The 15,001-nt window shown below is 35.1% G+C and overlaps 1 protein-coding gene across 7 annotated transcripts in view; it reads left to right on the top strand.

Annotated features, from left to right (window-relative positions):
- The window catches only part of LOC116151738 (coiled-coil domain-containing protein 144A-like), a 56,663-nt gene that overhangs the window by 23,269 nt on the left and 18,393 nt on the right, over window positions 1-15,001 (top strand). For 2 of the 7 annotated variants that reach the window (XM_064481720.1, XM_064481724.1), the window contains 10 exons: window positions 66-320; window positions 1,914-1,987; window positions 3,183-3,923; window positions 6,010-6,164; window positions 6,660-6,827; window positions 9,200-9,233; window positions 9,513-9,654; window positions 11,808-12,018; window positions 13,196-13,379; window positions 14,227-14,364. In XM_064481720.1, coding sequence (XP_064337790.1) covers window positions 66-320; window positions 1,914-1,987; window positions 3,183-3,923; window positions 6,010-6,164; window positions 6,660-6,827; window positions 9,200-9,233; window positions 9,513-9,654; window positions 11,808-12,018; window positions 13,196-13,379; window positions 14,227-14,364 — 2,102 coding nt within the window. Of the gene's footprint in view, window positions 1-65; window positions 321-1,913; window positions 2,000-3,182; window positions 3,924-6,009; window positions 6,165-6,659; window positions 6,828-9,199; window positions 9,234-9,512; window positions 9,655-11,807; window positions 12,019-13,195; window positions 13,380-14,226; window positions 14,365-15,001 lie in introns of all 7 variants that reach the window. The other 5 variants (XM_064481723.1, XM_064481721.1, XM_064481727.1 and 2 more) reach the window with 5 other exon arrangements.

Genomic DNA, 15,001 nt, shown 5'->3' with positions numbered 1-15,001 from the left:
GGAAGAGAATTTGTAAAAGTTTGTATTGTTATTCACATTCTAATAAGTGGAAACTTTGTTTTCAGGTTCTTCAGACTGGGATTCTACTAGTCTGAGCCTCAATAATAAGGCTGGTCAAAGAGCCAAGCATTTGAAAGTTGACAAATGTCCGTTGGTATCACAATCAGTGACCACAAACCAGTCAGCACCCACAGAACTGAGGCAGACGGCCCTGGTAGATAAAGACCGGGTGAATATTGGAGCCGTGTCTCTGTCAGAAAATGCAGCGCTCCGTGGCCTGTGTGAGTCACAGCTGCCAGAGAAGAGAAGCAGCAAAGAAGGTAATAAAGCAGCATAGAGAACTAGCCATAGTCTACCTGTGCGTGGCTTCACCACACTCCGACTTTGCAGAAATCATTTTGTGGCAGGATCTCCTTTGTGTTTACTCCTTTTATGCAACCTACAACCAGACAATACCTTTTGGCATGACATTTACATTCATCCTCTGACCAAAGCAACATATTAAATAGCAAAGAGAATTAGGTGAAAGTAAGTTCGTTCAGAGTAGTATTTAGCACACTCCTGAGAGTGGGTAGGAGGATGATGTCTAGAGCTTTGTGAGTAGTTGGGAAACCTAGGTGGACATCCAAAGATTCCCTTCTCAAAGTATGGTTTCTTAGCTTTATTTTTATCTAGCTCTGAATTTATAAATATTTGTTATAGCTATAGTCAGTGTAACTGAAAAAGCACCTCTGCAACTAAATATCAAAGTATTTCTAGTATATTCTCTGCCTTTCTGTATTTTAGAAGTGGCTTTCCCAGCAGTAGTGGCAGTCATTGGATTTTGCTACACAGGACCTCCTTCTTAACTGTGTCCACACAGTATATCAGCTTGTTTTATTATTTTTAATGGATTGATGGGTCGAAAAGGATATTGGTTTTTAAGGAGTGCTTTATCACTTAAAAATAATATATGGGATATCAATTCTAATTCTTCTAGGATACCCAGTCTGTTGATTAACCATATCTAATATGTGTTCTACTTTATATACCAGTGAATTTAGTGCCTTAATCAGTGATGTAATCAGAGCTGTAGTAATGTCATACAATATTTTTTCTGCTCCTATAGTTTTATCTTTTCTTTCCTTACCTGCAGAATTAATGTTGTATTTACAAAAGATTCTCAGTTATCTCCTATAGTAGTGACTACAAGCTCTAAACTCAAAGTTTTTCTAATAAATACTGTTTATACACAGATACTTTTAAGAGTTTGTCCTCTACAGCATGGGAGCAAAGAGGATAGACATGTAAAGAAATAGTTTACAGTTCAGCTGGTGAAGACACACTAGAAAAATCTGTGAGGTACCAAGGTAGCTCCAAGGAAAGAGATCCCTGTGTCTCTGTGGAAAGACAGCTGCAATCAAGGAGGACTTCACAGAGCAGCTGAGTCTTCAAAGAGGAAAAGGAACTTGTCAGAACAATAGAGGGAAACATTTCAGGTTAAGGAAAGATAAAAGCATAAAAAGTAACCGTAATTTTGGAAACCACGAATAACATTGCTCTTGAAGCTTGGTATGTTGTTAAAAAGGTACTGTTAGGAGGGGAGAATAGAGTCTATCGTGACTTTGTATATTTCTACTGTATTTTTAAATTTTGTTTTATTTCTCTTTGTTTTGTTCATGTCTGGTGAATCAATTTGTGAGTGAAACTTTGAGATGTTTGTATGCCTTTATCTGGTAACATCTAGTATTTCCCAAATAGTTTGTTGAAGTTTTAGATAGTTAGAAGTAGTTCTTAAAGAAGTAAATATCCAGCTAAAGATTAAGCTTAATTTAAACTGTCAATTGATGAAACGTTTATGTTTTTATAAAGATGATGCCTTTTATCTAGCCGTTCTAAGTAGTGAAGTTTAACTAAGCATATTCATTTTTCAGCAGACCCAGACTTCCAAAGGGCAGCTGAGGAAGAGCAAGAAAGACTTGATGGGAGTGAAAACAACCTCTCACAGGTATGTGAAAATGTAAATTTAAGCTTCTGGTTTATATTGTTTTCTGTGCTTTAATAACACAGTTATTCAAATTCAAAAGAAATTGCCTTTCAGACTAGACTTTTAGAGTCAATAAATAATTATTTAATGTTTAGTTTTGAATAGCATTTTATCTAATTACAAAACTTAAAAGTATTGTTAGGATCGATAGCAATTTATAGTTAAACTTTATCCTTGGAATTGAGGCAAAAAACCTTCCTGAGTATTGTTTACTTCTTCCATTTTTATAACTTCCACACATGATAAAGAAGGTGATATCAAATATTAAATCATGTGATATAAGCAGTTGAAATTGTAAATAATATAGCAGTGATGGCCACCGAGTTAGTTTCATGTAAGGAACAGTCATTCCCAGTGGTCCAAAATTTGCAGTTTCAAATTGCAAGTCATTGATGCCAAGATGAAAGATTTCTTCTGTCTTGTGATCTCTATGTAATCGATTTCAGAATCTACAGTCTTGTGATCTCTATGTAATCGATTTCAGAATCTACAATCAGGGAGAGAATAGGGGTCATAGAGTCAACCCAACTGCCTAGTAAGAGAATCAAACCTTCCAGGGTTGGACCTTTATTGTTAGGGAAGAAACAAAAACTTTCTAATTTATTTCATTTCAGGGTAGGAAACCAGTAAATATTATTAAAAATGCTTTCATTCACTCTCACTAGTGAATGTTAGAGTATAATATAACTCAGTGGATGCAGAGAATACATATTGAGATAGATCACTATCATAGTATATCGTTTGCATTAAAATTCAGGAATTTGTTCCTCTTTCTGATTGATGCTAATTGATTTTGGCACCTAATAATTTACAGTTTGCTTATTCTCCAGTTATTAGTCCTTAAAAAAAAATCTTTACATGCACTGGAGGGGCTCACTATTTAAAGTACAAGAGGTGAAATATTTTTTAGTGAGGAAATCTTTGTAATGTTAAAAATCTAATCTCTTAATTCTTGGTAGATTTAACACATGTGAATTGTTTAGTTCAAACAAACAGTGACAAAGTTAGGTTTCTGAGTTCCTGTTTTTCTCCTATTTCAAGGCTAAGGCAAGTTATGTTTCACTTCTTAGTTTGTGAGTAGCCCAACATAGATTACAAAGTTTGTTAAATTTTAATTATTTTCTAATTTTTCTTTATCTGTACTTGACTACTTAAGGATAAATGTGTTTCACAAGCACATACTGTGAAAGAAAAGAAATCTGAAGATCAAATCAACCAGATTAATCTTTCACTTGTGCATCTGCAAAAAACGCCTAGAGAACCAGAAGTGAATAAGGAAAATGACAGAAAGGATGTACCTGTATCTTCAAAACATTCTTGTGTGGAGAAGCATGAGGACATGTGGGTCAAACAAGGCAAATTCGACTGGAAACATAATTCAGAATTTATCACAAAGAAGTCAAACCAGAAAATGAGTAAAATCCATGAAAAAGGCAAAATTACTTTTCATCGTAAGGGAGTGCCGCTACCTGACAACTCTGAACTACATGGTGACTTAAAGGAACTACCTTCCAACGTGACAGATAATACATTTGATTTTGAGGAAAAGGATGCACCTGGAGCCTCTGTCTCTATAGGATTCCAGGCAGTCTCTGAACACAAAGAGCCCAGTCTTGAAAATGTATTTCCATGTTATTCCAAGTCTGAGTCAAGAAAGTATGGTTGCCAGTCATCTTCAAAACTTTATTTAAATGAAAATAAGTTGGATGAAAATGATAAGCCAGACATTGAACACGTTTTTAACAAAACCGAGGAGAGTTTTCGTAATGACAGAGAAAATGAAGTAAGGAACCGAGTTCCATTTACAGTGAATGAAGACCAAGAATTTGCTACAAAAAGAAAACCAAAAAGGAGCCAAAATACTCACTGGAAATCAGACATTGGACGTGCACCTCAGGTAAGTGACCCAAAAAGCCTTTTTGGTTTGTGGCTTGACCTCTCCAGTGAGATGAAACACATGATTCAAATAGAAAGTCACAATATGTCTGCTGTTTCAAATACTTGTAAGAAAACCAAACCAATACAAGACCAGCTCCAGAAGCCATTGCTTGCAGATAACTGCGGTGCTAGTAATTCTAAAATCATGGACCCTGAATTAGGAAATGTGAGTTCTCCATCAAATGGTAACAGAACATCCAAAGTATATCTAAAAGAGTTACACCAAGATATGGAAAGGTTTAACAATGAGGTAGGCATGTTACAAGTAGAATTCCTGGCTTTGGAAAAAGAAAATTCAGCTTCAAAAAGAGGTAGAGGTTCCTTTGCTACTGCTCTTGTTTTTTTTCTCTATATCAATAATCTCTTCCATTCTGGTCCATACTTGATCTGATTTTCCACTTAGGAAAATAGCCTATGTATAAAACGGGGTCATCTAAATATGTAATCGTGTAGAAACAGATTATTTCTGCCATCTAAGTAACAGGAACTCAGGGAAGTATTTTCCTGGGTTTTGTTCCTTAATCAACCTAAGTCTCTGTGCCAGTCTTTCGTATGAAGTGGGAAAGTAATTTAGCTTTGTGCCACATGACCTTCTGAGCCGGAATAAACGCAAGTGAAATAGCTTAAGAAATATAATAAGCTCAAGGGTTTTGTTTTTTTGTTTTAATCTATTGGCTTAAATGTAAGTTGCACATCCATAGAATGGGAAGGAAGCAGTGACTGAGAGAAGGGATATAAGCACACGCTCTCACTAAACTGATCCGTGTGTTGTGCGTTAGTGAGTGCAGGCTTCTCTGTTTTACTGATCACTGGACACTTAGAATTCCATCATGGCCACTTTGAGATATTCTTAAGAATACATGTGCTCCCACATACTCTTGAGTCACCACTTCTGGGTGTTTCTGTTGAGGCAGACACTTACATTATATTATTTAATAAAGTGTAGGAAGTTTTGACATGTATGATTCTATCATATAGGTAGTATGAACCCTCAGCAAAAAAAATTCAGTATTTATCTCCAAAGGAGAAAACTTGAGTTTTGAGAAACTTGAGTCTTGAGATGCACTGAATGATTTTTTTTAGTTCTAGTAATAGATTTTTAAAATGTGTGTGTTCTTTTGTGTGAGGTGCAAAGAGTGTTAAAGATGGAAATCTGAAGGTGTTCCCCTTTAATAGAAAAAGGATATGAGCCCTGCCCCCAACTTTGCCGAAGTCACACTTATCTGATCAATTTGATGAATTTATTTGGTAGCTTATTAGATTTAGTGTTACAGAATTGTATCATCTCTTTTGACACCGTAAAATGCTGTGGAATACTGCTTTAGGGAACTTGGACAAATCACTTAACCTTTCTTGGTTGTGTTCCCGTTTTCAGTAAACAGTGGGGCTAAGGTAGATCACTCATTACTCCTATGCCGTCTAGCTATAAAATGGCCATGGTTATTGAATGTGAAATTGGGAAGCATTATTCCTTCTGCAGAATTCCACACTAACTGGCAATTCATCAGTTTCACTCTGCTCCTTTCGGTAAACATGGGTTTATATGTTTTGTTAAACACCACATTTTGATACCCCAGGATCCAAGTGAAACAAGAATTATAAAAAGTAGTGGGGAAAGGATAGCTTTAGCACAGAAAGAAGAATGTTTCCTTTCTGTTACTGAAGCACCAAGGTTCGACATCTTCTAAATCTGGCTGTTTAATACAAAATCTTGGTGGTAAAGACAGAAGAGGACAAATTTTATGCCTTTGTCTTTCTATTTCTCTGTCTCTGCCATTCACATGGGGAAGAGTGGATGTAAGAGCACAACATTCAGAAAGTCCTTTTTGAAATTTTGGAAATTCTGTTTCTTTTCCTCAAACAGAAAGAAGCAGAATTTTCAAACATTCCAATGACTTGAAATGATAAAAATTAAAATAAGCACAAAAATATCTTAATCAATTGAAATCAGGGCAAACTCTGAGTCAAATGATAAAGTGAATGATAACAAAGTCTTTATAATGAATAAAGTAATAATTACCCTTTGTATCAAACTTTCACTGAAGGTTGAAGTAGAAGAGAACAGGAGCAAAAGTGGTGAACTGAAAGGATCAGAAACCATATGTGATGGCAGCTATCATGAAGGATTAACTCAGCAGAGGAAGAGGGGAAAAACTGATGACCAGCGGTTTCCTGCTCTGCAGAAAGCAGATTCTGATAGGTAAGCCTATATCAGTATTCAGGAGTAGGTATTCTTTTCCTAGAAGTTGTTCAGAATTTCTTCCCAGACTCATCTCTCTACTTGCTTCCATATATTTTGTACTCTTCCTTCCAGGTTCCTAGGACACACCTAAATGCCATGTGCCTAATCTTTGTGCTCACATTCTAATCTCTTAATCTCTTAAGTAGAATAATTTCCTCCTGTCTCTTTTGCTCATGATTCCTGTTTATTTCCCCTCTTCTGTAAAGCCTTCCTCATGCTCACTTTACTTTCATATGTCAGCTCTTGCGTATCACATTGTATCATAATTGTAAATCTGTCTTTGAAGCAAGAATTTGTGTTTCCTTGCATATGGTTGGCACTTGTTAACCATTTTGTGAATTAATAAATGATTGAAGATGGGTAAGAGTTGGAATTTTACAAAAATTGGTTTTTTTTTAATTTATCAGTAGAATTATATTTTAAAAATAGGCTTTTTTATGGATTGTTTTAAAGTAGCTGTCCTGGCTTGCACATGAAGGGAGTAAAGAATGAAAGTGGAAAACGGACATTAAAAGCATCTGTGACTTCACGTGTATTTGCGAAGACTGCCTCGCTGGCTGGTGGTCTCCTACACAGGAATGACAACAGCAGTTTAAGTGAAGGAGATCAAGGTTGTGGCAGGTAAAACCTACAAATTCTTTATTTCTAGCTGAAGACGTATTAGCAGTGATTACCTTCTCTGGAAATAGAACAGCAGCATATAGTGCACAGGCCAAAGCAAGAGGATTCTCACCTGTGTCGGAGGAACTCTGCCGAAAGGCTAAGATGAGGACAAGTGCCTTTGACCGGAAGTAGTTTCAGTAATACGTCCCCAGGGAAGCCGGGCTGCAGGGAATCAGTGTGAACAGCCCCTCAGAGGACATTCCCTGGGAAGGCAGGAGAGGACTGGGTGATAAGTGAAGGGGAACGTGGGGCTCGTGGGGGTTCCCTTTCTTTTTTTAATGATGAGATGATAGTTTGTAGGGGATGTCTCTGTGCTGTTGGGTGTGATTCCATAGAAGACGTGTTTTTCAATTTAACTTTGTTTGAATTTCTGATACTAGAAAGTGTATTGATTGTACTGTTATCTTTAAAATACTGTAGTAAAGTATTCATGTATGGTATTGTTGTAAGGCTTATTCATTAGTTCTGAAGCGTAATATTCTTACACAATTGAATATGCAGATAATGACTTCAAAGTTACACCATTGTCCATAGATTTTTTAAAAATTGTATACTCATAATGACTATACAAACACTTAGGCCATACTGAATAGGGTTTAATCATTCCTTGATGATTCTAGATTTTATAGTGTCCTTGACAGTATCATCATGAGTGGCTATGATTTTGTATGCTATTACAAAATACCAGATTATATTAACTTAATATTTGTTTAGATTCTAGGAAGAAGGGGAAGATTTTGTTTATATACGATAGAATAATAAACTGTTAACAATCTATCACAGATGATTACTTTTGGATTACTAAGTTCTAAATTAAAAAAGCCATCATGCTCCATAAGGACCTGTCAAATGCATGAACAAACAGCTGAATGGATAATGAATGCCCGCTGATTAATGTCTTTAGCAAAAGCAAATCTTTATTAAAAGTAGATTTCCAGTATTGCCTAGGTCTAAAGTCTTTTTATTTTTAAAAAATAGGTGTTAAGATTCAGAAATTATTATTATTATTTTAACATTTTTTTATTGAATCATAGTCGTTTTGCAATGTTGTGTCAAATTCCAGTGTAGAGCACAATTTTTCAGTTATATATGAACATACATAGATTCATTGTCACATATGTTTTTCACTGCGAGCTACCACAAGGTCTTGTGTATATTTCCCTGTTCTGTAGAGTATAATCTTGTTTATCTGTTCTACATTTTGAAATCCCAGTCTGTCCCTTCCCACCCTCCTCCCCCTTGGCAACCACAAGTTTGTATTCTATGTCTATAAGTCTGTTTCTGTTTTGTATTTGTTTTGTTTTGCTTTTGTTTTTAGATTCCACATATGAGTGATCTCATATGGTTTTTTTCTTTCTCTTTCTGGCTTACTTCACTTAGAATGACATTCTCCAGGAGCATCCATGTTGCTGCAAATGGCGTTATGTTGTTGGTTTTTATGGCTGAATAGTATTCCATTGTATAAATACACCTACCACCTCTTCTTTATCGAGTCATCTGTTGATGGACATTTAGGCTGTTTCCATGTCTTGGCTATTGTAAATAGTGCTGCTATGAACATTGGGGTGCAGGTGTCATTTTGAAGTAGGGTTCCTTCTGGACATATGCCCCAGAAATTATTACTTATAATTATACCTAGACATAGAATAATAATAGAGATTCATTTACTACATTAGTTAAAAATGCTTAAAAGTAAATATTACTTTCTTAGCATACTGTGAAATGCAAGTATTGAAGCCCGATTGCCTGGATTGGAATTCTGGGCAGACATAGGGGCTTCGACAAATGACTTAGCCTTTCTGTGCCTCATTTTCTTCCTGGGTAAAGTACCTGATGTATTACCTACCTCCCAGGATTGTTGTGAGGATTAAAATGTCTTTAAGACACGTAAAGTGCTGATAATAATGCACAGCAGTTGCACACTAAGTCCTCAAAAAAGCTGATGTCATGGTTATTAGAAAACGGTTTCTTTCATATAAGGACTTAAGTAATACTTTCCAAATAGGTTTTATTGCCATGAAAGCCAGTTTTTATTGAAAAGGACAACAACAAGAAAATCCTGGTATATTTTTTCCTATCAAATAATACAAGTAATTTTATGTTCTTCCTTTTCCTTTCCTTGTCTGCTTGATTTAAATTTAATACTTTGTTAATAATATAATTGATATGCTTTCTTTGTCCTTTAATGTTACTGTTTCCATTTTTTGTTTAATCCCTTTTATTGAAAATTATCAATGCAAAGGTTTTATATAAAAAAATAGATTTACATACTTCTTGTATTTTCAATATTTAGTATTTGGCTTAAAGGAATTGCTTTTTTCTTTTTTCAGGTCTTCAAAGAAAATGTCTACTAAAAAGGACAAGGTATAGTAAGATATTAATCAAAAATATTTTCCTGTAGTAAAAAAAATTTATAAAAGATAGAGTGGAAAAACAGAAAATCCTCCTTTGTTGTAGAGACATTTACTTAAAAATAATTTAGAAACATTATTGATAAAGTTAGCCTTCTGACGAAAATCAGTTGTTTGGAGAATTGTCTGTGTTTTTGCTCTCATAAAAAGATGGATATTTATCACCTCTGTACACTGAGCGTATTTTACAACTATGTTGGAGACACTGTGAAATAGCATTATTTATTTGTAGGTCACAGAGCAGGTGAATTCTGTGGATGACCTCGATGACTTAACTCTGGCACCGGAAACAGCTTCTGAGGATCACAAGTCGCTTTCCCCTAATTGTAAGAGTACCCTGAGGCTAATCGAACAACTTGGCCCGGAGAGTAAAGGTAGGACCCCCATATGACTACACAGCCTTTTTAAGTATCTCGTGGTAACCTTTGCACACCTAGTACTGCCCCAGGGAGCACAGCTCCGTTACAGTCCGCTGCGTCTCAGAAACCTGCTTTGTGTCAAAGCAGAAGCAGACGTGTTGTGCGCTGCCAGCCGGGGGCTGTGACCGTTCCCACTCCCTGTGCTTTCTGTTGACTCTGCTGCTCCTACGCCTTCACCCAAGGTCAGGGTATCACTGCTTCCCTCCTAGAACGCTGAAATCACCTCAGGATTTTCTTCTCCGCCGTTCCACCTCCTGGAACCTTGGTCTACGCCGCCAGCATGATTACTAGATAGTTTTTAAAATTCAGGTCTTTGTTAACCTCCTTGCCTAAAATCCAGCTCCTGCTTCTCGTAGCTCCATGGTTAAAGGCCACAGTCCTCTGGCTTCATCTTGTTTCCTTTTATTACCCTTCTTTCCACATGAATTTTAGAATCATCTTGTCAATGTGAAAAAAAAAAAGTCTGCTAGTGTCCTGGAAATGAGATGTAGATCATGTTGAATCTGTAGATTAATTTGGGGAGAATTGACTTCTTAACAAAATGGAATTTTTAACCCTGAACAAAGTTCATTTCTCCATTTACATAGGTCTTCCTTGATTTTCTCAGTAATATTTTAAGAGTTTTTAGTGTCTGGGTCTTTCCATCTTTTATGTTTACCTGTATTTCTTATTTTTCAGTGCAGCTGTAAATAGTGTATTTTTACTTATTTGTTTGTTTCAAAATACTATATTTTAAATTTTAGTTTCTGATGATAGAAATATAGCTGATTTCTGTATACTGACTCTGTGCCCTCCAACCTGGCTGAACACATTTATTAGTTCTAGTAGCCTTTTTATGGATTCTCTCAGATTTTCTACATAACCAAAGGTGGTCAAGATTTTTCTTAAACTATTGTCTTACTAAAGAGAGTTCACATTTAAGACTTGCAGCCAATAAATACATTCTCTGTCACAGCTAATCAGCTCTGTCAGTGTTGCAACAAGTGTAGCCATAGACAATACACAAGTTAATGGACATGGCTGTATTTCAGTAAAACTTTATTTACCAAAGCAAGCAACCCAGCCCACAGGTTGGAGTTAGCTGACTCGCATCATGTAATCGTATTCCCCGCTGATTAGCAGACACTTTTACCTCTTCATTTCCCATCTAGATGCCTTTTGGTTCTTTATTTTGCCTGATTGCACTGGCTCCAGTACAGTGCTGAATAGAAGGAGTAAGAGAAGCCATTCCTGTCCGGTTCCTCACCTTCTGGGAAAAGCGTTCCGTTTTTCACCATTGCGTATGGTGTCAGCTGTAGGGTTAGCACGGATCTTTGTCATAGTGAAGACGTTCCCTTGGTTCCTAGTTTGCTGGAAGTTTTTATCAGGAATAGATGCTGAGGTTTGGCAAGTGCCTCTTTTTATCCACTGACATGATCATATGGTTTCTTTTTTAGTTTGTTAATATGATGAATAACATTGATTTTTACGTGTTAAAACAGCCCTGCGTTCTTGGGATACACCCCACTTGGTCGTGATGAATTTTCCTGTATTGTTGGATTTAATTTGCTAACGTTTTGTTTAGAATTTTTACCTCCATTTTCATGACATTAGTTTTCTTTCTTGTAATACCTTTGTCTGGTTTTGGATTCAGGGTAATGTTAGTTTTATAGAATGAGGACATAGTTCTTCCTCTTCGTTTTTCGAGGAGACTTTGTGTGGAATTGGTATTAAATTTTCGTAAAATATATGGTAGAATTCACCAGTGTAACCATTGGGACTGGAATTTTCTTTGTCGTAAGGTCTTTAAATAGGACTTTTGTTTTGGTTTTTAAGATATAGGGCTTTTTAGCTTATTTGTTCTTTCTTAATTGAGCTTTTGTAATTTCTCTCTTTCAAGGAATTTTACCCACTTCATCTGAATTGTCAAATTTATTTGCATAATGTTCATAATATTATTTTGTCATTCTTTTAATATCTGCAGAGCTTAGAAGAATGTCTTCCATGTTATAGATGCTCAATATCCATTTGTTCAATATATGGATGAATGAATGTGAAAATGCACAGTCCTTTATACACAAAAATTGCTCGTATATTTTGTTTCTATGTTTGTTTTCTTCCTAATGCAGATTCTGATAGGTTATTGAAAATTGAGGATCCAGTTCATTCATTCAGATCAATAGAACTGAAAGAATCTGACTGTGCACTACTTACAGGAAAAATTAAAGAAATGGAAAATAAGGTGAACTGGCTACAAGCAGAGCTGTTGAAAACAAGAGAAGCAAAATCACAGTTAAAACTTCAAAATGTGGAGTGGGAACGACAGCTCTGCAGCATGAGGTACTGAATTTCTTGGTTTTAAAGAAATATTTGAACTCTATATTTACTTTAATACTGTAGGTATGTAGGAAAAGTCTTAAGATTGCTAACTTACCTTTTGGGATTTTACAGGGGAGAAAATTTCATTAATATTGTGGAATATGAGACTCTTGGAAATAACAGCTATATATATATACACACACACTCATTCTATATTTCTTTAAAAAAATCTTTGGTCCTTATCTCTCAATTGTCCTCCAGAAAGTTTATATTACTTTACATTCCCACTTGCAGAATTATGAAATGACCATTTTTCTCAAGGCAGAAACTTTAAAAAAATTTATGCAGTTTGACTCTTAACATATGAATGGATGGACTAAAAAGTGAAGTGGAAAGTGATTACTGGTTAGTTTATTCAGCATCTCTCTCATACAGAGATAAGATTAGTTCAAAGGTCTGTGCTGAAAGCATGGGTTACTCTTTATTTCTTAATTACTTAATAGGGATCCTGCCTTGTACCAAAAGGGATTTAAAAATGATTTACTAAAATAAATAATATTCAACAAGGTAAGTTCAAAGTGCTGCAAAAGAAGAAACATAAAGTGTAGGGCATCAGGGAGTAGACTCCCCAGCCTCGCCTTGGATTATGCTAATTAGTGGGTCAGTGTTCTGGAAAAGACATCTGCGGATGTTACCTTCCCCTGGAGATCATGTAGGAGTCCCTGTAATATCTCATGAAGTTGAAATTTTATTTCTCATGAAATTATAAACCTGTTTCTAAATAGCAACTTCTCTTTTAATTAATAACTAAATTCTCTGTCCTAATGAAGGAGTAATTTATGACTATGTGGGGGGAAAGGGTAATTTTCAATTCAAACCTTACTGAATAATTGCAAATTTTCTTTCCTACACTATTGACCAGAGTTACTCTTGACTGAAACTCAGTAGCATTATGTCTTTTCATTGCTACTTTTCAAATATATATATATATATATATATATATATATATATACATATATATAGTCTATGAAGAGATTGAAGTGAGGAATTTAAAATGTGAGACTTAAAAATGAAAAAAAAAATTGAGAACATAGAAATTCCATTGGGGTAATAAATCAGCATGTGAAGAACCAGATCATAAAATGAACTTTTTATTTTCTAACAAAATAAATTTTAAGGTAAGCATATTTCACTGCAGATTAACATTAGAACAAGAAACAAAGAAGAAGAAAAATGCTTATATATTATATGAAAACACTAAGGATGACTTAAAAAGAAAAGAGAAAGAATGCAATGAGCAAGTTTCCGCGAACCAAGAACTTGAAAGCACTGCCCGGGCACTAGAATGCAAACGGAAGAGCATAAGGAATAAACCAAACCAGGTAAATTAGTCTTAGGTGAAAATTGCGTATCTCTAACACTGTTTCATCAATATTATTTATAATATTCTTTTGAATTTATCTGTATTTTCATTTAAAACAAATAAAAGTTATCTCATCCTAAACATGAACTATGACATTTAGAGCTTAACTTACTAATTTCTTGATGTTCTTGGCATCTAATAGATGCTCTGTGTCTTTTCTGAATGAAGGAATGGAAGTTAAATTGAGCTTAATCATTAACATAAGGATTGACGGTTTTGGTCCATTCAACAGAGTAACAAGTCTAATTCAAATCCATGTGTTAATTCTGGCTTTTTGAAGTTAAAATCCAGGCTGAATTGCCTTGAGACTGTGATGGAATTGGTTAAATGCCTTATAAAGAAATTTTCTTTCACTGGGATTTCAAAATTTGTAGATACCGACAGGAATATGCAGAATAGATAAACAAGATTTTACTGTATAGCACAGGGAAATATATACAAGATCTTGTGGTAGCTCACAACAAAAAAAAAGTCACAATGAATATATATATGTTCATGTACAACTGAAAAATTGTGCTCTCCACTGGAATTTGACACATTGTAAAATGACTATAACTCAATTTAAAAAGTGTTAAAAAATTTTTTCTTTCATGATACTGCATCCCTTGTGTTTTTGCTCTGTGATAAATTTAGCTGTCATATATATTAGAATTTGAGTTATTTATGTGCAGTAAAGATCCCTGTGCTTAAAAAGGCTACTTCTTTTTAACAGTTTAAAAAATTTTTTGTTTAAGATTCCCCTCCTGAGCTTTTTTTGACTTTTTTTCATGGTATAAAACCCCAAACCTAATGAAATATGTCTCCAGGTTTTAGAAGAGCAAAATGATGCTCAGAGACAACTTTCTCGAGAGCAGAATGCCAGAGTAATACAAGATGAAATCCTGGCCCGTCATCTTTCCCAACAAAAGGAGGCAGAAAAGACTAACAAGAAAATGAATGCTGAGGTATTTTCTTTAGTCATCTTCAAACATGTGTGTGTATGAATTTGTATACTTACATAGTTTAAAAACCAATACTATAGGTATAGAAAGTATAGAGGGTTTTAAAAGCCTATATATGTAAATATATTTTCTGGGGGTTTCATTTCTGGTTCATTGGATAAAGCAATATTTTGAATTCAAATCCATTTGCCTGCAAAAGTGACATAGTGACATTCACGATGGCCTCATCCGAGGAGAGGCTGTTCATATTTCCTATAGGAATTGATGAACTTTCCATGATCTCAAAACTGTTGCTACTAACAGCAGGCATTCTAGTTTCTGGCAGTGATCTCACTCCTTTGATAGATGAATGGAGAGGTTACTTTATCATTTCCACTGATGGTAAGGAGGAAAAAGTATAGCCGGTTCAGAAACCATAGTCTGGGTGTCGTTCTCCTACGTGTGATAAAAAGTAATGCTCTGCTCCATGTGGTATGCGATTTCAGTACAAGGAGCTTTTGAATATAGTGACATACCATAATCTATACTTAGTGATAATTTATTGATCAGTATTTTATTTTTAATAAAACAGTTCACTGTATTTCCCTGCTACTTCACATCCATTACTGTTATAAACACCATGAAGAAGAAATAAAAATTA

The sequence above is a fragment of the Camelus dromedarius genome, chromosome 33 (genome assembly GCF_036321535.1).
Source record: "Camelus dromedarius isolate mCamDro1 chromosome 33, mCamDro1.pat, whole genome shotgun sequence".
Lineage (NCBI taxonomy): Eukaryota > Metazoa > Chordata > Mammalia > Artiodactyla > Camelidae > Camelus > Camelus dromedarius.
This window is presented reverse-complemented; position numbering and strand designations above follow the sequence as displayed.